Source organism: Carassius gibelio, chromosome B12 (genome assembly GCF_023724105.1).
Source record: "Carassius gibelio isolate Cgi1373 ecotype wild population from Czech Republic chromosome B12, carGib1.2-hapl.c, whole genome shotgun sequence".
Taxonomy (NCBI): Eukaryota; Metazoa; Chordata; class Actinopteri; order Cypriniformes; family Cyprinidae; genus Carassius; species Carassius gibelio.
In genome coordinates this window covers 18,047,179-18,073,480 of record NC_068407.1, presented here as the reverse complement: position 1 = coordinate 18,073,480, position 26,302 = coordinate 18,047,179, and the positions used below count along the sequence as shown (strand labels likewise).

Below are 26,302 nucleotides of genomic sequence, written 5' to 3'. Positions count from 1 at the left end.
AACTTGTTGTGCATTAAAGCAGTATTGTTGTGGATATGTTTGTTCTGCTAGTGAAGCAGAAATTACAGACTTCAAGATCCAAGTCAAAGAACTAAGGATATCTCAGTGAAGTAGTATTTTAATGGCAGAAATATAAGTACACAAGATTGACTTTGAGTTCACACCCCCAGTGACCTGCTATTAATTCTGGGGCTTCATTTGGGACTTTGCTAAGAATACATTATTAAATGGGTCAGCAGTGCATGCAGTGATATAAAGCCATTCACACTTTAAATGTCCATCAATTCATTTTTAAGGCTCGGGTTACCTCAGCAGCCAAGACTCAAAGGACTGGATAAATCATGCTAACGTGATGCTATTACAATTTAAACCTTTCAATTAATACTACATTTCAGATCATCACTGTAAAAAAATGATTGTTCCCCTTTTAGTTTCAATGTTTCTTTTGGAGTTTTAATAAAAATATGAGATAATGTGAGAATTCTCTGGTGGATAAATCACATCCTGAAGCATAGCAGCTGTAGTAATGAAAACTATTACTGGCTCCCTCTCATCTCTTATCTCTGTAGCAACATAAAATATTTCTCTGATTTAATAAGAGGACAGGCTAAAAAATAAACTCTCTTTTTATGTATTGCTGTATGACATGTTTTGACTGCTGGCAAGCTATGATATGACATTAGGTAGGAGTTTCAGATCAACATGAAAATAAAATTGACCCATATTTACTTTCATTGCATGCAAAACCATTCTATATATATATATAAAAAAAAATCCTCTAGATTGAAGATATCGAATGATACCGTATCTATATGAAATTTGAGGAAAAGTAGGTTATAGGATAAATACTCTTGTTGATTAGGACACTGCAATTTCAAAGCAACCCAATTATTTATATGCTCACGGTGAATTAATAGTTTGGTGACAGGGATGGAAACATCAAGAAGTGTCAGACTTAAATCACACTTAAGCAGCAAAATATTTACTTTAGACTTGACTTAAACTGTAAATTCTTGACTTAACTTGGACTCCAAACTGAACCTGGGAGCCACATCTTTGCCATGTAAAAACAGTAACCTTTCAGTAAAGTTATTATTATTATTATTATTATTATTATTATTATTATTATTAGTGTAATGACCATTTTAATAATCTGAAGACATTTTTTACAAAGACCCTTAAGATACCGGTACCAGACCGTTTCGGTACAGGGCTTTCGGTACAGTTCACGTGTGTACCGAATGGCCGAATGCAATATTGTGTGTGCGGAACATAGGTACATTTTCGTATTTCTAAATGAACATATTAAGTGGCGGAAGTCTCCACATTCTAGCGCGCTGCTGCTACTGTAGTTGACATAGAGGTAGACCGCCGACAGACCAGGATCTTGTCTTCACGGCAACAATATCTATACTTCATGTTGAGCATAAATATAAAGCTTACTGATAAAGGACACCGTCAACAGTATTGACGGCAAAATAGACCATGTTTGACAGGTGCAGTATGCCAGTGTCACCGGCCTAAGGTTTTCAAAAGGCATCACACGAGTGTGAACCACTACAACTATGGAAAAAAAAAAACGATTGTAACTCAAACGTAGCTCCCGTCAGCATTTAAACAGACCTTTGCTCTTAATTCTGATCGGTCCAACACAATAACGAAATCTGAGCAGGTCTAAAAACTGAAACTGTTGATGCTGCAACTTTACACTTTGGAAGTTATATATATTTTTTAAATATGAGCAGGCATACAAGCTGGGATTGGTAATTCTGCACTGTAATCATAGTTAGTTATTTATATTTTTCATTATATTTCATTATATGATATTGGTTTGAGACTGAGAGTATTTCATTTAGTGGAGAACTTTGCATCAGTATTTTATTTCTTATTCTTTTTTAATTGTATATATATTTTATTAAAAAGTATTTAAACAACAATTTAAACAAATTGATTAAAAAAAAGTTATAGTAATGAACAACCTGAAGTTTAATGTTTCCATTTATTTCCCTTACTGTACCGAAAATGAACCGAACCATGACTTTAAAAACGAGGTACATACCGAACCGTGATTTTTTTTTTATTTTTTACATAATTAATTGTCCTGTAACATTTTTTATAAAACAAACATGTCTGTTTTGCAGTGATTAGGCTCAGCAACCTTGGCAAACTGCTGCCTTTATAATTATTTTTTGGTAAATATTAATTTAAAAGACTTTCTTTTTACAGAATATAGACAACAGTTGTTCTGCATAATGAATATTTTCAGCATTTTGTCCCTTTTGTTATAACAATCATATTCAAACTATCTTGGTAGCTTTTTGTTATATGCCTTAATATTTATTTGTGTTCTTATTGAAGTGCCTTTCATGTAGACATTTTATTCTTCTACTCTTCCCAGACCAAGATCTTCAGGTTTTGCAAGCCAAATCCTTGCCTTATTCTAGAAGTAGAACAAAATGTTCTATGTGTGATCTCAGACATAATCTGCCTTAAAAACAGAAAGAAAGCCACAGATGTCTTTCCTTCAAATGATGATGAACGGCTGGAAGTTTAATGGGATGAAAAGCATTTGGGATGCACTGTGTTGTGATTGACTCTGTCCTCTGCAGATCCTAGATCTACATAACTTGTAGTCAGATTGTTTGTTCCTAAATGATAATTGTCTGTTTATGGCATTATTCAGTACAAATGGTTCCTGAAATGGCACGTTTTGTTTCATTATGGTGTCAGTCAGTCTAACATTTTATTATTATTATTATTATTATTATTAAAATTACACTTTATTGCAAACTTACAAAGATGCCATTTCTAAGCCTTAGATTGTTTTCAGACTTAGTGCATTAGTACAGTATTGAAAATGACATAAATCAACATTATTTTATTTATTTTTGGTAGAAGCAACATTTCTTCCCCCTAGTTTTATATTGTGTTGTTGTTAATCTGATGATGCAAGTACTCATTTATTACACTACCTTAATCTTGTCTTTTCTCCGACTTGCTTATATTTTTTGGCTTTGAATCTGTTGTGGCTCATGATCAGGGGCAAGTTAACCTGAAATAGTTCATGATAATATGCCAGGGACCAGAACTGTTAATTGAACAATCGTATCAACCCGCAAAAGGCTATATGGAAAATGGAGAAAAAATATTGGATAATTTGTGTAGACCTTTTGATTTTTAATACTTCTCATTAGGCCTCATTCATAAAACAAGGTCAGTATGAATTTTTGATTAAATCATGAAGACAAAACCATTTTGAATCGACCCATTATCCACCCAGAACCTTTACTTCCTTTACATTGGAGGGATTTATAAATAGAACACATGAAAGTAATCCAATTTTCTGTTCGCATTTGCAGGTCCTTCAAACATTTGATTGGAGGTCTGGACGATGTCTCGAACAAAGGCTATGATGATGCTGGCGCCAAAGCAAAGTAAGTCTGATACTCAACACTTTCTGAGCAGGTTATCAGACTATATGGAGCTCTGTACATTAAATGATTCAGTATGATTCGATCAAGTACAGTGCATACAAAAAGTTTTTCACCTTTTATGTTGCAGACTTCTGGTAAAATGTTTTATTATTATTGTTATTTTTATTTTTTACCCTACATTTATTATTAAAAAGAATACACTGAAACTTCACACTGACGTAAGTGCCATTCTATTACACTTGAAGGGGTGGTTGATTGTGATTTTGCTTTTTTAGCATTAGTTCATGTGTAATGTTGCTGTTTGAGCATAAACAATATCTTCAAAGTTAGCTGAAAGTTCATTGCAAACAGAGCTATTGTCTTTTAAAATTATGGCAGTTTAATGCCTACAATTATGGCTTGTATGGATTACAACGAGTTATTAACGAGCCCCCAGGAACATACAACAAAAGGGTATTACGCTGCTTTGGAGGAGTTTAGTTTAGTTTATTCATTTCTAGAGCACATTTCAAAACAACAGAAGTTGTAACCAAAGTGCTGTACAGAGGTATTAAAACAAATATTAAAACCGTACTATAAGCGAACTAACACACTGGATCAAAACCTTGAAAACATATAAACACCATCATTCAAAACATAAAGAATACAGATACGTTTTTGATAAAGATTTAAAAGTAGAAACAGAAGGGGAAGTCCTAATATAGAGAGGCAAACTGTTCCAGAGTCTGGGACCAGCTACTGAGAAGGCCCGGTCACATTTAGTTTTTTAAAGCAAAGTTTTAAAATCAATCCGGGACCTAACCGGTAACCAGTGGAGAGAGTCCAGCACAGAAGTTATGTGCTGAGACTTTTCAGTGGCAGTCAAAAGCCTGGCTGCTGCGTTTTCAACCATCTGTAGATTATTTACGGTTGTATTAGGCAAACTCAGATATAAAGAGTTGCAATAATCCAACTTTAAGGAAATAAAAGCATTAATAATGGTTTCAAGATCTTTCTTAGATAGCATTATCTTGATTTTGGCAATAGATCTTAGCTGAAAGAAACTACTTTTAGCAATAGCTCTAATCTGCTTATTGAAACTCAAATTAGAATAAAAAATGACACCAAGATTTGACACATTTGAGGATAAAGAACCAACATGATTAACCATGTCAGAGGTCCTATCTGGTGAGGCGAAGATAACAATTTAAGTTTTGTCACTGTAGGAACTTCATGTCCATCCAACATTTTACAGTATGTCACACTGGCAGTCAAATAGGACAGACAAAGAACCATTATTATTTTTAATAGGAAAGTAGAGCTGATTGTCATCGACATAAAAGTGGTAAGATAAATTGTGTCTGTATAATACGACCAAGTGGAAGCATATATAATGCAAACAAAAGAGGACCCATGATGGAGCCCTGGGGTACACTGTGATATTTTGGGGCATGGGAAGAAAAACAATTCCCTACTTTGACAGAAAATGTTCTACCTTTGAGGCCAACTACATGTTCTAGACTGTGTAAAAGAATATTGTGATCTACAGTGTCAAATGCTGCACTCAAATCAAGCAAAACTAAAATACAGCCAGAACCTACATTCAGAGTGAGTAAGATGTCATTTAAAACCTTCAACAAAGCTGATTCAGTAGTATGTAGCTCCCTGAAACCAGACTGAAATTTGTCAAAAATACTACAAGCCCTCAGGTATGAGGATATCTAATGGTAAACAACATTTTCAAGAACTTTGGAAATGAAAGACAGTTTAGAGATGGGTCTATAGTTGTTCAAGTCATTCTGATTTAAATTAGTTTTTTTTTTTTTTTTTTTTTTTTTTTAAGAACGGCTTTACTGAAGCATGTTTGAAATTAGTAGGTACCACCCCATTGACCAATGAACTATTACCTATGGTGGTTACAACTGGACTCAGAGCAGAAAAAACCTCTTTAAAAATATAAGTAGGCAAAACATCAGAAGAGCAAACAGATTTCATACTACAAACAATATCATGAAGCTGTTAGGGCGACACAGGTTGAAAAAGTGAAAGAGCACTTTCACAGGAGGGGCATTTCCATGGATGAAAACTTTTGAGACTGAATATTTGAACAAACATCCTCAATTTTATGGATAAAATGTCTTAAAAACTGATCACACAAGTCAGTAGAAACCTCAGGTAGAACATTAGTAGAGGGATTTAGAAGGGCATTAATTAAGAGGAAGAGTTGTTGCCATGCTCTCATATTCTCTGGGTCTGAGTTGGGCTCAAATTGATAAACGATATTGACAACGCCTTTGTTTACAATACAACCAGACCACATGTTGCTGAGGTGAGGGGCATGATGTTTCTGCATGTGTATTGGGGCGGTATAGCCAATCACAACATACTGGGCCAGCTAACTGAGCCAATTGCATTTTTCTGAGGGAGGGGCTTCATAAAACCAGGAAATCATCAGAGCATTCATAACAGAAATGACATTTCGAAATTATGTGAAAAAAAATAGTAATTATAAAGAACTTTGCTTTCTCTTCCCTTATTCTCTCCCCCGCTAACTTGTACTAATCTGAACAATGCCTCAAACTTTTAATAGCAAGCACTTCCTGCATTTATTTGCTTCTGACAAATAGCTTATTGTACTCCTCAATTGTAAACTGTTTTGAAAAAACTGTCTGCAAAATGAATACATGTAAATGATAAATAATGTGTAAAACACCCCTTTAAAAATGAGCTCAGATTGATCCAAATTCTCTGGATTGTCTGTAAGATTTTAACTACAATTTGACTGGAGTATGAGTGTATATTGATGTAAAAAAGAGCAAGCAGAAGGCTGCAACATGAAAGGATATGAAAAAAAAAAGAAAATAAAAAGGTCAGACTACTTTCTGAATGCACTATCAAGTAAAAAAAAATAAATAAATTACATGTACAAACTACATAGACAAACAAGCTCCCTTTATTAATAACACCTTTGCAATATGAATTTATCTCTTCTGTAATGAGTTCGAACATGTGGTGTATGATGAAGGTCCACATGGCAGAAATTAATTGGTTTGTGTTTTTCATTTGATTTGCATGTCTGGCAGTGGTTCTGACCTCCTTGTGGCTATAATTATCTCAGCTGGACAGGTTTTCAGGAATGAGTAACCCAATATGACTAACTACTTTATAGTTTTCACCATATCTGCAGACATGTATCTGCAGACATGTTGAGCTTTCTCAACATTTTAAATTCCAGTTGCCTTTAAAATCTCTCTGTCTGTATTCAGTGCTGTCCTGGATGCTTCTTAACATTCAAACTGGTTTGTAATCTTCAGTCATAACTTTGTTAGGTCTTAAGTCTTAACAGACTTTTCGTATGCAGTTTGGCTGATTGGATATGTTTATTATCAAAAAGCATGGAGCCTGCACACACAGTGAGTGATTTAAGAGCGCCCTCGTGTGGCCATACCTGCACGTACAATGTCCAGTGGTACACATTTTGTAGACAATTTACAATCTCTTGTCAGTTGTAAAATACCATTTGATTTCAATTATATACTTATTGTTTTTAAGTTACTGTGAACTATAAATGAGTTATTAATCAGTATTATATTTCTATAAGGTGTGTACGCACTGCACCCTTTGTCTATGAAAAACCACGTACAGTGAACTGAACAATATAATTAACTTGCATGATATGAGGGGGTGGTTTCAATATGCATAAAATTATATAGCTGCATATTGTTGTTGAGCTCTAGCTGTAAAAAGAGGCTTTGCTTTCTTTGAAAGTGTGTTTAATGAAGAGAGGGCCTGTTAAAAGCCCAGACATGAGGATGAGTTGAGATTAAAGTGCTGGACTATCAGAATAAAATTAGCCTGTTGCTGTAGGCAATCTGTTTTATTTATTTATTTAAATTAAAAAGTTAAGTTTTTCAAAAAACCTTCTGAATTCCCTCATCTTGTTTCAAACCCATATGACTGACTTCTATAAAACACAAAAATTGAAATTGAGAGATGCAGATTAGATTTGAATAGATTATTAATGACTGCTAAATTTAATTAAATGTATTTTTTTTTCTTATTATTGTTTCACAGAAAAAAAAGAAAAAAAGAAAAAGAAAAAAAAATCTCTGCATGTTATTTTTTTTACCACTTTCAGAGTTTCTAACATTATTGTGGACGTTTATAGCATTATAGCAGAATTGTGGCAAAATAAATACTTGAGGATTTGATGATTAATGATTGAAGGTTTGAATGCTTAAATGAATAAAGACATAAATATTAGTATTTGAACTTGTAGTGTAAAATAAAATCTTAATTATTACTACATTTTTATGTTTTTATATTTATTTTTATTACATAGTAAAATTTTTGTTATTTGACACACTATAACAATTAAACAGTCCACTTAAGTCAACAAAATGCTTAGTCATACTGTACATGCATACATGCAACGTAAATGTGTCAGTATTTCATGGTAAAATTTACATTATATGTAATCAACAGTTAATCACTGTTTATAGTATGGAAACTTACTGTAACATTTTTACAGTCCTTGACTATTAAAATTGTGATTTTTTTTTCTTTAACAGTGCACTGCAGAATTTGTCATGTCCATTGTAAATTGATAGTTTTCACGTGACATCACACAAATGCTTTTTTTTAACTGAAGCTTTGCTTCACTGACCGCCAGTTATTTTTACGCAGTTTGCAATAAGTAGTAATGTAGTAAAGGGTAAGGAGTAAACTCTTTATTGATGATGCATATTTCGTACAGGCAAGCATATTAACCCAGAATATAAACACAATGTGCAAAGTTTCATGTTGAATGGTATCCCATAGTTCCCTTTCAGTCAGTCACTCTCGACGTCATGTCGATGACCGACGAAATTGGGATATCGCTTCAATAGACCAATATACATATAATTATTGCATCTAGGCGCCGCTGATCACAGCGTGAGTATAATAAGGCAGCAGGTGCAATGCAACGGATCTTCCTTATAAGGATGCCATTTCACTCATGCGTTTCTGTGTGCGGTCGTTACCTGGCAATGGGTGATGGTCAAGATCGCTGCCTCACATGTCTGGGCGTCGAGCATGCTGAGGTGGCCTTCATGGATGAGTCATGTTCCCACTGCAGGAAGATGACCATCTCGGAGTAGGGGAGCGGAGTCCCGTTGCCGCTGCCGCAATCTGGGGCTTGTTCTAGCGGATGACAGACGAGAACCACTTCCGGCAGTAGCGCGGGTGGTTTGAGGATTACAGTGGTGGCAAACCTAGCAGGGAACCAACCCTCTGGGGACCATCACTCCTGTTGCGCTGTTTAGTAATTGAAATATTGCAGCAGGTGCTTAATATCGATTGCAAATGGCAAAAACTTGCATTTTGTTCACATACCTTAGTTTTATTCTTTTGAGAATACACAGCAATCACAATCACAGCATTTCTTTGCAGCATAGTGTTACAGATGAGACTCAGGTGTGTTTTCCCAAACTCTGGCATTAGGCAGCACTCTGATGTTGAAATCCAAGCCAGCGGTCAGTTTGAAGGAAGGATGGCACACTGCAGCACCTTAACTGCCTGCAGACATAGCCATTGTTCTTCTAGGGTCACGTCCGCTGATGCACATGTACTGTACGATGGTCTTGTTGCCATGGCGGCTGGTCAGTGTGTGTATTTAGCACCTCTGTTCTCATTAGAGTGTCAGGTTTGTAGAGGAACTGGAGTGCTGTACACACAGAGAGATCTGAAGTTGTGTTAATGAAATGCACTCTGCTCACAATAGCAAGTGTCTAAACAACCTCTGTCACCCAAGAGAATTACGGTATATTCATTAGTTACTAGGATACTGGCCTTTGGCTCTTTCTCTCTCTCTCTCTTTCTCTCTCTCTCTCTCTCTCTCTCTCTCTCTCTCTCTGTGTGTGTGTGTGTGTGTGTGTGTGTGTGTGTGTGTGTTTGTGTGTGTGTGTGTTTCTTATATGTAGACTGTTCCCTTTTTGTCATCTGTACTTTTTGATATTTCAGAAACGGTGATTTTTGTATTGCATTTGGTAGGGCTTGGTAGTGCATTGCAGATATTATTCAATGTTATACGTGTTGTATAATGTTTAATAACAATAATAAAATGAATGATAATAATTGCAACACTTAATAATAATAATAATAATAATAATAATATAATTATTATTTACGATACTTATTATAATTTACCATATGTACATTTGATTCACAATGTTAATATTACTATCTGTAATGCCAATTAAATAATAATTATTAATATTTTTATTAAATCATTTATAAATTATTATTTGAATTATGTACAATATCTGTTATTTAGAGTACTTATACTTTTTTAACATTGTAAATAATTTATATTTGGTGGTAATAATAATAATGATAATAATAATAATAATAATAATAACAATTATTATTATTAAATCATCATTAGAAATATTACATTAGAAGTAGATATTATTTGCAATACTTGCATTTGAAATGCATTATTAATTAAAAATAAAAATGCTAACTGTTATTATAATAATTATGTAAAATATTTGTTGCAATATACAATATTTATATTTTGCATCACTAATACTTATAATTTGCATATATAATTTGATACTACTACTACTAATAATAATAATAATTAACAATGATATTGAAACTTATTATATTTATTATGTACAGTATTATGTACTGTACTTGTTTGTTTAACATCATAAATAATTAGATAATAATTATAATTCAATACAAATTTGTAGGGTTATACTACTACTGCTGCTATTACTAGTGGTAATAATGCATTCCATTCTACTAATATCTCAATGTTATTTAACGGTATTACAGTTTTTAAGTATTACTGTGTTTAGGGAGAAAAAAAAATTGCACTATAACATTAATAAATCTAAACTGCTGCATGTTGAAAACTGTTATAGACTTGACTTGTGGTATAGAGGGCTTTAGACTTGGAGTCAAAGACTCACGTCTGCCAAAAATTTTGATAGTATGATCTGAGGTTACCCCAAAAGTTGCTCTGCATTGCTTTGGCTGCGCTGGCTGTGCTGAGCACACAGATAAGGCAGATGTCATTTCACACTATGTTGTAGCAGAAAATGAGGACACTATGTTCTGTCCTTCGCAATAGGGCAGACAGATTTCTTTCTAACCTTATGTCGTCATTCAACAAACGCTTAGGGTTTACCTTCATTTCTCTTACTTGGCTACACCACTAGCATACTTTAGGCATGTTGACTGTGTTTGGGCTGGGCTTGCAGTAGACAGCTGCCTCCTGTCCCTCTTACTAGCATGTTGTTTTTCTTGGGAATCGCCTGTCATAAACAGCCTATATGTAGAAGCAGAGGAGACTTCAAAGTGTAGCTCACAGCTGATTATGTGACACATTTTATTGAATGGTGACATTTTATTGAATGACCTCAGTAATAGTGAGGGGTACTTTTTATTTGGTCCAGGCTGGACCAATGCTTAGACCAAAAAATCTTGGTTAAGATCTTGGTTGAGCTAAAACAACTTGACGCTTGTTTAAAAAATAATGTGTTTTTGCATTTTACTGCACTGCTTTTCCATCTAAACATGCACTAGATGGTCTTTTATTGCTGTGTCTGCATCTCACCTGTGACTGGTGCATTTTTTAAGTCTAGCTAAAAGAAGTTAAACCTTCAAATATTCTACTGCCCTGTGTCTCATGTTTTTAACCACAAAAATGTATTTTGCATGAACAGATCCTTAAAAGTGATGAGTGGCTGAATTTCTGGAGTGTTTTAGGCAAAATCATTGACAGTTTAGATTTTTCCAGTTAATATAATAAATAACGCTGTCTGTTTTCTAATATTAATGATATAATTTAATATATTAAAAGTCGGGTATGTTCTTTGCAAGCAATTTTGCACAAAAACACAATGTTGTTGCTAATGGTGTGCTTAAATTGGTTTCTATTTGCTCACTGCGCCCTCTTCTGGGCTCAGTAGACAAGCCAAGAGCATCTTTTTTTGAAATTAAAATAATATTACTAGTATTAGTAATATTTACAGTAAGTAAAACACACACACACACTCACTTTAACTAATCATGCACAATTTCCCCATAACACTGTTCATATAGTTCACAGCCATGCAACCTTTTTATTTAAGACACACTAAACATATAAAAGATGTAATCTATTTACTGTATTTACTTGCATCGTCTGGTAATATTTGTGCAGACATACATTATGGAATTCTGTATCTCAAGAAACACAATCTTGCCAGATGCTTATGTAAGGTGTTTATTTTTGCACCTGGCCTTTCACTCTCACGCACAACCCATTTGACAGCTCAGTTACTTACATCCTCCAGAAGTTCAGTTGTATTCTGTATCATTTACTATGAATTCCACATCCGTCAATATGTCAATGTATATGTTTTGCATGTTGTTTTCTGAGCACATAGTTTCACAAGCCTTTACATTGACTTTGAGATCTGTGACCTTGGGAACAAATGTTCCCATTTGTTTTCATCATAAATATTTCAGTCCTCAAATCTTCAAATCTTGAGCCCTTAGACCAAACAAACCAGCTCTAAAAGACAGCTCTTTCTGTTATTTTACATTGGATAATTTTTACTATGGGACTTTTACTTCCCGAGCTTGACTGCAAAGCAATTTGGCAAGAATTGAATTACCTCCCATTGAGAAATATTACGTAATATTTATCTCTAATTAACTAGTGTAATAATTATACAAGCAAGACCTTGTCAGTCAGCGCTCATGAGTTATTACGGTCCTGCTGTAGTTTGAAGAAAGGCTATCCGTCCGTCATAATGACAGTTGTTATCTGTGGCATCAGAAGAGGGTGTTGAAGGAACAAAGCTGAGATTGGTGCAAGGTCAGTACCGCTGTTAGCATTCATGTGACTGAGACCTCGCACATACATCTAAAAACAGACGAAGAAACAAACCCCATGTAAGGCCATTATACCAACGATACATGACCCAACAGCTAATGGTTGTTGCATCAGGGTGCGAAACTGATAAGCGTAGTCCTTGGTTCTCAACTCAAAATTTTGACTTGAGTCAAATGTGACATTTTATGATTTGAGGCAAGCCATACAATCAAACAGTGAATTATATTAAAATAAACTGAACTGCATTGGACCAACAATTTGCTAAATTGATTGTATTTGAATGTAGCACCTAGAGTTCAATTGACTTTCTTGTTTGTTTTGATAATACCATTCAGATTAATATATTAAATTAATTAGATTTGTAGATTTCTTTATAGTCTTTGCATCAAATTAAATTCTGTATGGCTCATATAACCTATAACAAGCAACAAAATGTGATCATTTAAGTCTAAAAATATATTAAAAAAAATAGAAATAAGATCAAAGAAACATACATACATGAACAAGTCGATATAACAGAAATTCATTCAATGTGATTTGATGAATTTTATTTTAAGAATAATACAATTAATATTGAATATAAATATATCAATCTTTATACAGCTTAAATGTTAGTATCAAAGCCTAAAAAGATGTTATAGTATGTAAAAAAAAAAAAAAAAATGATGTTGATGGTGTTACAGCCTGTCAGATTTAACACATATGTGAAATGGTCACATGCATGCACTGGATTTAGCTTGCTTCTGTCATGCTTGACATGCATTAAATACGTTATTAGCTCTAGAAAGATCTGTGCTGGACATTTTAAAAGGCCTGTGAATCATTGTTTATAGTCACACTGTGGTCAGATAGGTCACATAAGACACGTGCAAACCTAAATGAGTAAAACATAATGTGACAAGAACCAAGTCAACAAAAGCTGACCTAGACTTAAAGAGGTCGACTGAAGTCAAGGGGATGTAATGCAGTCAAATGCTGCATTGTGGAGAACACCTGGGCAGGCCGCCCGCAGCACGCTGTTTTCTGTCATTTCATCCATCTTTTCTTTGTTGGGAATGAGGTCAAAGCCCAGCACCCAGCCGTTCTTAGCTAACCACTGACCCTTGAGGAAACTGCCCGCGTTCCGACTAGAGTTCGGACTAAGAGCTTATTTTCACAGCTGTAACAGCAGAAGTGGATATGTTGAAAGGCTGCCACTTCTGCATGGAGGAATGTGACTGCTTTTCAGCTTTTTACCAAAGACTGGAGGCCAGTCAATGTTTAGAACATTCCTCCTGAAAACGTTGGCTTTGTGCTAGATTTTATAGGCGGCATTTAAAAGATAACGTTCCTGACCTATTAAACTTTAAACAAGTTAGGTTAAAAGTATTATTAAAGTAATCAAAAATGAGTCTGATTGTATTACTTAAAATGTGTAATGTAATGTAATGGATTACATTGGAATCAGTAACGGATTACAGTTTGTAAGTAATCTTCCCAGCTCTGCCCATGATGCATTGTGAGGAAATCTGTGAAAAAAATAAAAATAAAAATAAAAAAGATGATGATAATTTTGAGTACTATTTAAGTTGATGAATATCAACTAAAATAGTATTGAATATATGAAATATATTAATAGTACTGGAAATTATTTATATTCAATTAATCAACGGTGTAGTTTAAAACAAAGAAAAAAATGCAGCATTTGAATAATAAATTAATTTAATTAATTCAAATAAATACAAATTGGCAGTTTTGCCTAATATTGCTAGAGTGGCTTTCAAAAGTAACATTAAAAAAAAGAAAATTAATTACAATATTTTTTTTCTTTGTCCAACAATTAATGTAATCAGTCATTTCAAGATTCACAATGTATATAATGACAATCTAAAATGTATCCATATGAATTGAGCAGTTCATTAATCAGAGTCTTCTAAAGAGACATGATTGATAAATATATTTAGCACTGAAAAGTATCCCTAAGATTAATTAATTAATCATTAAACATTTAATATATACAGTATATATAATTATTAATAAATGCACATTTGTTCAATTCATATAGTTATAATGGCAGTTTACTTAAAATGCATTTATTTATTACTGGTTTATATATTAATTGATTCATTAGCTTATTAAAGCACTTTCATTAGAAACCTGCAAATCCCAAACTCTATTGAAATCATTTCCTGGACACCCATGGTTGCCAGTGTAGTGTGCACAAACTCAGTCAAATCCATTTGAGTTAGGCTGCTGCTCTAAACAGTGGACTGCAAGGCTGCTCACTAAGTCTAGAATGCAGTCTATGTCAAATGTTTTCTTCCACCAGAGGTTTTGAGACCCAAGTAATATAAACCGGTTTTGGCCTTTTCAGATTGTCTTATCAGAGCCTCTCAGCCAGTATCTTGGACTTGTTTACTCTCCCATGAAGTACATATGAGCTTTCATAACACACTGTAACTCATGCTCTCAGCTAGGGCAGTGGAAAATCCTCTAGTCGACCATGTGACGTCAATCATCAGTTGCTCTTCTCGGAGCTCACACCTAACATATCACCTGTCAACAGCTTATGTGAAATCCAGCCCACTCCCCTCTGCCCACTTATGGAGCTCAAACATTTGAGGGGTTACACTTGTAACCATAACAGTTAAGAACAACATTAGCTTGGAGACACCTGTGTGGAAATAGCTGATTCATGGAATAAAATCAGATTGTGTATGTATAAAGTTCATAGAGACTCGCACATAGATCACATAAAATTTTGTAAACAGAACCCTTAGATGTGCATGTCTTACTCATGAGAACTGGTGAGGTTTGTTCTTGTGTGTCATTTATATTCCAAACATGAACAAAGTTTTTTTTTTATTTATTACAATATTTATTTTTTATTTTATTTTTTTGCCACAATAAACATGTTCTATAATGTCAAAGCTAATTTAATTTATCAAAGTAAAACTGTTAGTCCCCATGTTGATTTACAGTTTATAGTACTGGATAGTTATAGGAACTAGCCACCAAGACAGGCCCCAGAGAACTGAAATTTCCCCAAGGCCATTTTCTGGGTGTATTCATACACCAAGTATGAGTTCTAAAGTGACTTAGGCTGGCTGACAGCAATGCCATTTCAGGAACATTGGAGGAACATTTTATAGTTCCTATATCTATTGGCAGAAGTTACTGCTTTTTGCTATGTTCACACCACAGGAACTGGGAATGATTTTAGTTATTGGAATGCCTTTTTTGGGGACTAAATTAGCTTAGAGTCTGACCAAGCACAGTAGGAAATATAAGTGACAAAAATGTATGTTCATTGTCCGAACACATACAAACCATATGAAACACCAGCACTCGCCATTTCAAAAACAAGAAGAAAAAAAGTGTAAACACACAGTTTACATATACATACTCCATGAACTACGTAACTTCACGAATGAAGTGAAGTGACGTGACATTCAGCCAAGTATGGTGACCCATACTCAGAATTCGTGCTCTGCATTTAACCCATCCGAAGTGCACACACACACAGAGCAGTAGACACACACACACACACACACACTGTGAACACACACCCGGAGCAGTGGGCAGCCATTTATGATGCGGCGCCCGGGGAGCAGTTGGGGGTTCGATGCCTTGCTCAAGGGCACCTAAGTCATGGTATTGAAGGTGGAGAGAGAACTGTACATGCACTCCCCCCACCCACAATTCCTGCCGGCCCAAGACTCGAACTCACAACCCTTCGATTGGGAGTCTGACTCTCTAACCATTAGGCCACGACTTCCCCAAATGCGTTATGCATCTGTAGATAGAGAAACACTGGCACTATACCGTCCTCCAGTTGTTCAATGTGGGTTGTTAAATGATGTTGCTGTTGGCCACTTTGTAACTTCAGAGTTCATACTGGCAGTACAAATGCAACCAGGAAAACAGTCCTTGAGGAACATTTAGTTCTCAGGGAACCCTCTGGTGACTCGTTCCTATAACTAACTGGTACGAACGCCCTTAAGTTACTGGTAGTTCCTGCTGTGCTGGGTTGGACCCTATTCAAATTAGGAGCTAATAATTTTTTCTCCAAAAGGCATTCCTATAACTAAAATCATTCCCAGTTCCCAGAACATGACAAAAAGTGGGTACTTCTACCAATAGCTATAGTAACTATGAAAATGTTCCTCTAGTGTGAAAGCCACTTATGTTGGGCTAGGAATCAAGAATTGGTTCTGGTTATTACCAAAATACTAAAACCAGTTGTTTTACATGTTTTTGCTTGTATAGATTGGGCAATGTACCGGAATACTTAATTCTTTCAAAATGACTGTCACCCTTGGCAGAAACCGTCATGTCACTATGTGGCATGTTCTTCTTATGTGGACAACTGCAGTGTTCTGAGTTCATTGCCTCATTGCCTGGAGAGGTTTGAGAGGGCAGCTGTCCCCCTGCCCGGAGTCTCAGTTAAATGTGGAAACTTACTGCAGATACTGTGTCCTTGCGGTGTCAAATTGCAAAGGTGGTCTTCCAGGGTGTTTTCCAGCTTCTAAAGTGACATGAGGGATTCGGTGCTTGTACTCAGACTTTAACCTAAGACTTTCAGCGTTTTACAATCTTGATTTTTGAATGGCAAGGTGGAAACATTCAAATGTGTGAAAAAAGATTAGATGTTCTAAAATATTATTTTCATCCAAAAATGAAAATTCATGTACTTATCCTTATGTTGTTCCAAACCCGTATTACTGTGTATGTGTATGACCTTTATCTTTCTTCTGTTGAAAAGAAAAGAAGATATTGAAATCAGTGCAGACGAAAACAACATGGCATCTCAGTGATTTAATTATTTGGACAAACACATCAATTAATCAATCAATCTATCAATCAATCTTTGTTTCTTTTTTTTTTTTTTTTGTATGTGCATCATGTCAAACTCATGTACTGAAGTCCATAGTATCTACCTAAATAAATAAACAGAACTTGAGCGAAATGAAACTTTAAGTATAACAGTTATTAATATAACATATTTAGTATATTGTTTATGATTCACTTTCAATTATAACATGTATTTTTTATTAAAGTATGCAAAGTTATTTAACAAATAAATAGTAATAAAATCTAAATGTAATTTGTCTTTTCTGTGTAGATCTCTGGGCCACATTAGAGTTATACCAAAGCCTATATTACAAAGTAAATTAATCTGTATCAGATTTTATAGTATGCTGATTGTAATTGGTGGTTATAAATAAAACTTTTACAAATATTTCTTTAAGTCAACAGCTGTGATCCAAGCATGAATTGTATAGCTAATTAAAATCAAAATGCATATATGCTGTAAAATATGTAGCCAGTTTTTATCATTTTAAGTGGAAACAGAAATACATTTTCCCAGAGCAAGTAAATTCATCAAAACAACACTTAAGCATAGTAACAAAGTACAATTAATAAAGATTCCTAATTCCTGATATATCATATGATCTTCACAGCTGACAGCATCAACATGGAATTCTGTGTTTCTGTCTAGCTAAAGATACATTTATTCCAGTCTTCCAGGTTCTTCCCGTCAAAAGGCCTAGGTATATTTATTTCCAGAGCAAGCTATTTTTGTTATTAAATGTGTTAATTGGAAGGTTCGTTCTCTCAACACTAAAGTATGTAAATGGTCTCATAATTATGCAGCATCGGTGTCCTTCTCAAGTTAAATTTGAACTTTAGAGAGAGACAGTGGCGTGAGGGTAGAGCAGGAAAACCTTTTCTGACTAGGAGAAGTGTAAGCCAAGTTCACATGCTAAAAATAAAGCTGGATCAGGCAGACAGTATTAGCAGAGACTGCAGCTCACACAGAGAACACAGTCAAGCTCAGTTTAAGCACAGGGACTGAGACTTAGTCACAAGGACAACTCTAGACTCACCAGTCAAGCGTACTGTCTCTCAGCGTGCACTCCTGCTGCTGCAAGCACAGCATCTCTTGCTTTGTGAGATTTTTCAGCGAGGACTTTTGCTCAACTTTTAGTGCCGTCTCTGCTGATGACTGTGGCAACTTTGGGTATTTCTGCATCCAAACTTTATATCCAGAGAAGCTTTCACAAACCGATATTGATGCGGAGAGACTCCACCAATCTGGATCGATCTGTCCTTCGCCACACTCAATCAGCGAGGCATCCCGAATCTCGAAATGTAACCTGGAAATGGCGCCTTAACTCCACTTTTGAGCAAAGACTGTTGTTATTATTCTGCCATACGTGCTCTTGAGGCAAGGACTGCATTGCATATTGCCAGCCAGATTTTGCAAGATTGTCTTTGCAGTATTGCTAGCCGTTTTGAAAATTGTACATTTGACTCTTTCACAGTATTTGATTTGGTCAAGCTACAAGGAGGTCAGAATGCGTGAATTAATTCCTATCTTGGTGAAGGAGAGAAAAGAGCGGGAGCGAATAAACAGCCTTCCTGCTCCAATTCCTGCTCCAACATTCCCTATCACATACTCTGTCCAAACCTCTAAGAAGTTTCCCTTTTTCCACTTAAAAAAATGCAGATACGAGGCAGAGAACGCCTTCTTCTCCAACTTGAAGCTGGTGGACTTCAACATCATCGACACCTTGGGAGTTGGAGGATTTGGAAGAGTTGAGCTGGTAGGAAAGGCCACTTCTATATGCATGCATTTTATGTCTTCATGTAAATGAATAACCAAAATCATCAGCTTCTTCTATAATTAAGCACGACAAGGTGATTGCAGTGAGACAGGGTTGTCCAAACTTGTTCCTGTAGGACCACTGTCCTGCAGAGTTTTAGCTCCAACCCTCATTAAACGCACCTGAACCAGCTAATCTAGGTCTTCAGACTCACTAAAAACTTGCAGGTAAGTGTGTTGGAGCTAATCTCCACAGGACATGGGCCCTCCAGGAGCAGGGTTGGACACCCTTGCAGGTAAAGTACAGTGAATCAGTGAATGCACATGGAGTTGTTGCTTTATGGCCTTCTGATGCGTGTTATGCAATAACTCAAAACAAAAACTTGCGTCAACCAATGATATAAGAATACATTTTATTAATCTACTCTAGACAGTGCAGGACAAATGAGCAGCTCTCATGTGTTCTACTGTCCTGAAGGTTAGATCAGGTCTGGGAATGTTGTAACTCTATTCAGGGTAACTTTCCACAACAAAGTTAAAAGGGCAGACATCTAACTTGGGTTAAGTAGGTAGGTCGGTAGACAGATAGTATATATAGTCAGTGGAAATAAGACAGTTAATGCATGGATAGATAAACAAACGAACGGATGTGTAGGTAGGTCAGTAGACAAATAGGTTGTAATTAGTTAGGTAGTGTCACGGGAGGAGCACAAGACAGACACAGTGGGCGTGGCGTCAGGCCTCGGAGAGGCTTTTATTAACAGAAATCATAAAACAAAGGGAATAAAAGTGGCCAAAGGGGGAAAGTGTCCAAAATAACAGGGAATCTGGTGTCCTCGTTGTGCTGCGGGGTTTGTGTGGGTCGGGCAGTGTTCACCGAGGAAGGGTCCAGGCAAGGGGCGGAGTCCGGCGGCCGCACGCGATCCCCTCCTAGGTCCGGGGCGCGAGGGGCGGCGGCTTCTCCTAGCGGCCGCGTCTCTCTCATTGCCCGCATTCTCCACCAGTGTCACGGGAGGAGCACAAGACAGACACAGTGGGCGTGGCGTCAGGCCTCAGAGAGGCTTTTATTAACAGAAATCATAAAACAAAGGGAATAAAAGTGGCCAAAGGGGGAAAGTGTCCAAAATAACAGGGAATCTGGTGTCCTCGTTGTGCTGCGGGGTTTGTGTGGGTCGGGCAGTGTTCACCGAGGAAGGGTCCAGGCAAGGGGCGGAGTCCGGCGGCCGCACGCGCTCCCCTCCTAGGTCCGGGGCGCGAAGGGCGGCGATTTAGGACGGGGTGCCGGTGATAATCAGGGAGGAGGCAGCTGACTCGTCACATTCCCCCTCCCAAGCGACATCCCCGTCATCAGGGCGCCGCCCACACGGGAGTGCTACCATCCTCAACCAGGCTCCAAACGGTCGGAGTGGGCGGGGCTTCCTCTCCGGGCGGTCCTCCCTCTCGCAGCGCACCAGAACAGGGACAGAGAAACCGGGTTTTAGTGACAGCCTCAACCAACCACAGGGTAAAATGACAATGGAAAAGTCACTTACCCCTTGTGTGGCTGGGAGGCTGTCCCCAGTTTTCCTCCGTCCCAGTCTGGGTTCTCACGAACGTTTGCAAGCGAGAGGGAGTGACGTCACCAGACGTTTCCCAACTGCGCTGTCTAGGCTCCGCCTTGCCCGCATTCTCCACCAGTGTCACGGGAGGAGCACAAGACAGACACAGTGGGCGTGGCGTCAGGCCTCGGAGAGGCTTTTATTAACAGAAATCATAAAACAAAGGGAATAAAAGTGGCCAAAGGGGGAAAGTGTCCAAAATAACAGGGAATCTGGTGTCCTCGTTGTGCTGCGGGGTTTGTGTGGGTCGGGCAGTGTTCACCGAGGAAGGGTCCAGGCAAGGGGCGGAGTCCGGCGGCCGCACGCGATCCCCTCCTAGGTCCGGGGCGCGAGGGGCGGCGGCTTCTCCTAGCGGCCGCGTCTCTCTCATTGGCCGCGGCGCTGGTAGGGGATGGACGGCCCGGCATCCTGGCCCGTCGGCCGTGTAAACGGGTGCGGTTCTCCTCCGGATCGCGGGTCCGGCAGCTCACGTCTTGGTGGCGCGGGAGTCCCTCAACGCTCCCTTCCTGGACCCACGAGGACACCAGCGTGCATGCACGGGGAAGAGACCGGTCTCCTGAGGAGAGGCGCGTTGGGCTTTTAAACAGCGGCGGTAATGAGGCTCCACTTCCTTCAGGTGTGCCCCATCACACGCCGCCAGCCCTGACTCGTCCAGCGCCCCTCCTCTCACACACCCACTCCAGTCGGGAGCCTGGTGAAGGGCGGCGATTTAGGACGGGGTGCCGGTGATAATCAGGGAGGAGGCAGCTGACTCGTCACAGTAGGCAGACAGTTAATCATGGATGGATGGATGGAAATCATTTATGTTGAAGAAAGACGATGGAAACTTTGACGTAGACGGGAGGGCATAGCATTGCGCATTGCGGATCAGATTCTGTTGTAAAGGAAAGCCCAGCAAACTGGGAAGAGGATTCCCCTTTCCACTCACCTATTTCTAGCACTGCAGCAACATAGTATAAACGAGTGTCCTTTCACCAGGGCTGTGATATATGCTTGTAGTGCTATCCGTTTGCTAGATAGTTACAGGATCAAATGAACACTCAAGTGCCATCACAGAGACGCAATGTGAAGAATTCCTGCTCACTTGATCTATTTTGAGGACCCTTAACACATTAATAGACCATGACTCAAATGCTATAATAAGGAGCAGATGCACTTGTTTTTACAGTTAGTTTCAATAGAAAATTAGCTTATTAGCACTTTTCCAGCGCTCATTTTTTGCCTGCCTTCGGTGTCCACAGGTGCAGCTCAAGAGTGAAGAGACCAAAACATTTGCAATGAAGATTCTGAAGAAGCGCCACATTGTGGACACGCGGCAACAGGAACACATCCGTTCTGAGAAACAGATCATGCAGGAGGCCCATTCAGACTTCATTGTAAGGTAGGTTCTAAAACCTCCTGAGAGCATCATTGGAGGTCATATCCTAAAAAAAATAATAATAATAAAGGAAAAAACATATATTGAGGGACAAAATTGGGTGGTTGTGTTCCTTCAGGTTGTACAGGACTTTCAAAGACAGCAAATATCTGTACATGTTGATGGAGGCCTGTCTAGGAGGAGAACTTTGGACCATTCTTAGAGACAGGTAGCCAAATTGTTCTTGTGATGATGGCTGATTCTAATTCTGTCACACTAAATGACAGAAACCCAATGAACCAGAAGTGTTTTTCTTTCTTTATTCTTAGAGGATCATTTGAAGACTCTACTACACGGTTTTATACGGCCTGTGTGGTTGAAGCCTTCGCTTACCTGCATTCCAAGGGAATAATTTACCGTGATTTAAAGCCAGAAAATCTCATTCTAGATCACAGAGGATATGCCAAACTTGTGAGTTAACATCTCAATTGCTTTTTTAATATAAGATGACACATTCTGAGGCTGGTGAAATTTATTGTCAGTTGGTATCAAAGGGCGGGACTTCCTATCTAGAGCACATACGCCCCTTAGAGCTTCATCCGTTATTAATATTTTTGGTCCATTTACCCAAAATGCCCTTTTATCATTAGTATATTTAAAGCTAAAGAACATGGACTAAAAGCCACACAGGTGCAGTTTTGATATGAATATTCTGTTTGTCTATTATAGGTGGACTTTGGCTTTGCTAAAAAGATTGGATTTGGGAAGAAAACATGGACGTTCTGTGGAACGCCGGAGTATGTAGCCCCAGAAATCATACTGAATAAAGGCCATGACATCTCAGCAGACTACTGGTCATTGGGAATTCTTATGTATGAACTCTTGACTGGAAGGTAAAACGTGTTTTCTCTCATTGGGTATGACATGATAGATGTTAGGATTACTCCTGCTTCTAGTTTTATAAAATCTAATGTGCATTTCTGGTTCAGCCCACCATTCTCAGGACCAGATCCAATGAAGACATATAATATCATTTTAAGAGGAATCGACATGATAGAATTTCCAAAGAAGATCACCAAAAATGCAGGCAATCTAATAAAAAAACTATGCAGGTGGGTACATTTCTCGACGTCTTGAAGTTCAGTCTGAAACATAAGTAGATATTTAATACATGTGATTTTCCAGTTTGAGATGTTCTGCTGTTTTAAACTGTAGCACACACGTATAGCTTAAGGTTTGAACAAAAAAAAAAAAAACTTGGTTTGATGTAGATGCAGAAAAAGCATTTTTGACCGAATATGAGCACTATAAATTAAATCTGTATTGAATATGTTGTTTCCCTCAGGGACAATCCGTCTGAGAGGCTAGGAAATTTGAAAAATGGAGTCAAAGATATCCAAAAGCACAAGTGAGTACTGTAATATCCCTCTTCTTTGGGGATTTGGGGAAAGACTGTGGTTTTTAAGTCTAGAAAAGTGTTGAAATATTATAATAAAACTTTAAGGTCAAGGAATTCCTATAAAACTAGTCGTATTATGCTGTGCATTGTGTCAAGATTTGTTTGCCATTATAGTAACATTCCTGTTCAAAGTATAATTGTTTAAATCAATTAATTCCAAAGACTGAAATTTAACATGACACAAAATTCCACCACTTCTATTCTGTTTGTCTGAGACGGATACTAATTTTCTTTTTCCATCATAGATGGTTTGAAGGCTTTAACTGGGAAGGCCTGCGCAAAGGAACTCTCACACCTCCAATTATTCCTGACGTAAGTATAAAACGTTTCCAATTTAATTCATAAGTGTGAATTTGAATATAAGGAGGGTGAACTAAGAGATTTGCATTTCAAATAAATTTAACATAAACAAAAGTTAGTTAAGTGTTGTTAGACATAAATGTATGATAAATTAGTGTGGTTTTCCCCCTATTATTTGGTGAAAAAAATCTAGAACTGTGATTTTTGTGAACCGAATCGTAAGATCAATAATAATAATAACCAAAATAATACATATTACTATGGTTATATTTTATTCTAAAATAAAATATTTCAGAAAAAGTATTTCAGAAAAAAATAATATATTTTATACAGTATAACTGTAAAATTACAATAATAATATTTATGGCTCTTAAATCACAGCCTTTGCGATCTGATAAATTCATTAGGCCATTTTGCAATTTCAGTTTTATATTGATTAATTGTGCGACCCTATTTCCACAATTTTTCCATATAATAAAAGTTATTTGATTATAAAGAAATATGTATGAATTAAATACTAATTTATATTGGTTGGGATTATTTATTCAATGGCGACTAAACGTGCAGGCGAACATTGAGTTCTTTAAAGTTGTTTTTACAGCATTTACATTAGCACTTAATATCTATTCGTCTAACATCCTTTTTCCTCCATTCATGCACCTATTAGGTTGCAAGCCCGACTGACACCAGTAACTTTGATAGCTTTCCTGAGGACAATGAGGACCCTCCCCCAGATGACAATTCTGGCTGGGACACTGATTTCTAAAACTGAAACATGTAACATGCCCTGGAGTGTCCCGTGTGGTTCGTCAGTGAAAAGGGAGACCGGATGACGTCTAGCCCAGCTCTGTGACACCAAGTTGCCTTCGCCCACACTTCTGTCCTGCGGTGCCACTGGGGATGTCCTCATCCCCCCGCCGCACCCCACGACCCTCGTAAACTGTCCTTATATGAAAAACTGGAGTCCATATTCCCAACACAGCCTCAGATATGGACTCGGAGCTGATGGAGACGATTGTTCTTGAATGAGCCCGTCATTTTTTCTCTTTGCTGTTTTACGTTTGACTGATTGCACAAGCAGTGGTTTCAGGTTTTAGGTCTGGGTCTTAAAAACAGAATCATAAGTAGAGAAAGCACTATGATCTGGACTGAGCATTGATTATTTTTCTAAGATGCATCTTAGAAAGGAATTTAGTCTTTGGTTACTTTTGATAGCATGACTAGTTGTGTATAAATACGCCTTATATAGTTGGAACAGAATTCTTTAAAAAAGGAAAAAGGTAACGGTAGAGATTGATGGCTTTTAATGGATTTATATGATTATTATTACTTTATATGCATACACCTCTTAAAGGAATGGTCCACCCAAAAATGAAAATTCTGTCAGAATCATATTGTTCCAAACCTGTATGATTTTCTTTCTTCTGCGGAACACAAAATAATATATTTTGAAAAATATTATTATATGAATTCAGTAGGAACCGAAACTGCTGTTACCAACATTCTTCAAAATATCTTCTTTTGTGTTCCACAAAAAAAAAAAAAAAAAAAAAAAAGTCATACAGGTTTGGAATGATGTGAGGGTGAGCAAATGATGATAGGTTTTGCTATTGTATTGTTTTAAATTTGTTATTTATTCATTAATTTTATTTTAAAGGCTTCTGAATGCATTTAGTCTGTATTATGGGAAACTTTTTTTTTCTTTCTTTCTTTAAGACAATGGAAATCCAATCAAATAATGAATTAGACTCAATATAGTTTGTGTTCCACTAGAGGGCAGGCTTTTTACTAAAATGCACACTGTACTTCAACAGAGGAAGGGCAGTCAAGTCGCTGCATCCCTGATAAAATGTGGGTGAGATCGGAATTGTATTTATGAAGTTACATAATCAGCTCTATTACTGATACAGACAAACTTTCTAAATATTTTCTCCTGTGATTTTCACCAATCATATTCATGACTCTTCTTGGCTTGTTTAAACAATGACGAGAAGACTGTCTGTCTATAATAGCTTGAACACAAAGTGCTGTGCTGGAAAACCAATTATGTAATCTTATTTATTGTAGGACCAGGGGTAAATGTTTATGTATATATAAATATATACAGTGGTAATATTTTTGTGCGATTTGTAGAGATTTATTGTATTGAGTAAAACCAGTCCGATTGCCTTTAAAAAAAAAAAATAATACATTTTCATGTATGCTATTCTGGTTCTCCGTTATCTTTACTTTACAAGCTGGATATTCTGTGCTCACCATATATCTTTTGGCATTATTGAAAGTGCCTTAACACAATGGCATCCATAATTCACCCTGCTTGTTTTGATGCTGCACGACTAGTCAGACACCTCAAGATGTTCTTCTTAATCAGTTGTGGCTTTTTTAAAGGTACAGAGATTTGTATGCCATTTTCTTACAATAAAAGCATCTTTCAAATTAATGTGTCTGCACGTCTGCACCTGCTGTTTTCATTAAATGTTACATTCATTATTTTTTATACTCAGAAGTTCAGAATGTAGCCGGAGGTGTTAGTAATACGAAGGGTCTGACTCATATCAGCTGGTGATAATGCTCAGTAAACATCTGCCCTCCCCTCTTCCCAAAAGATAACACATGAGCATGGTAGCTTTTCATTGTCAGCACTGTGGCCCATAGACATCAAAAGATGTAAACCCAGGGGGCAAAGAAGAAATTTTTGACCTCCAGTTCAC

At 37.1% G+C, this 26,302-nt stretch overlaps 1 protein-coding gene across 3 annotated transcripts in view; it reads left to right on the top strand.

Moving 5' to 3' along the window:
* Positions 1-26,031, top strand: part of LOC127968992 (cGMP-dependent protein kinase 1) — a 161,029-nt gene extending 134,998 nt beyond the window's left edge. For 2 of the 3 annotated variants that reach the window (XM_052570535.1, XM_052570533.1), the window contains exons 9-18: positions 3,360-3,434; positions 18,782-18,878; positions 21,717-21,856; positions 21,972-22,061; positions 22,162-22,303; positions 22,562-22,725; positions 22,822-22,944; positions 23,178-23,240; positions 23,537-23,603; positions 24,259-26,031. In XM_052570535.1, the coding sequence (XP_052426495.1) occupies positions 3,360-3,434; positions 18,782-18,878; positions 21,717-21,856; positions 21,972-22,061; positions 22,162-22,303; positions 22,562-22,725; positions 22,822-22,944; positions 23,178-23,240; positions 23,537-23,603; positions 24,259-24,357 (1,060 nt within the window). In that variant the 3' untranslated portion in view covers positions 24,358-26,031. Of the gene's footprint in view, positions 1-3,359; positions 3,435-18,025; positions 18,500-18,596; positions 18,879-21,716; positions 21,857-21,971; positions 22,062-22,161; positions 22,304-22,561; positions 22,726-22,821; positions 22,945-23,177; positions 23,241-23,536; positions 23,604-24,258 lie in introns of those variants that run through there. The other variant, XM_052570536.1, reaches the window with a different exon arrangement.
* Positions 26,032-26,302: the final 271 nt, after the last annotated feature.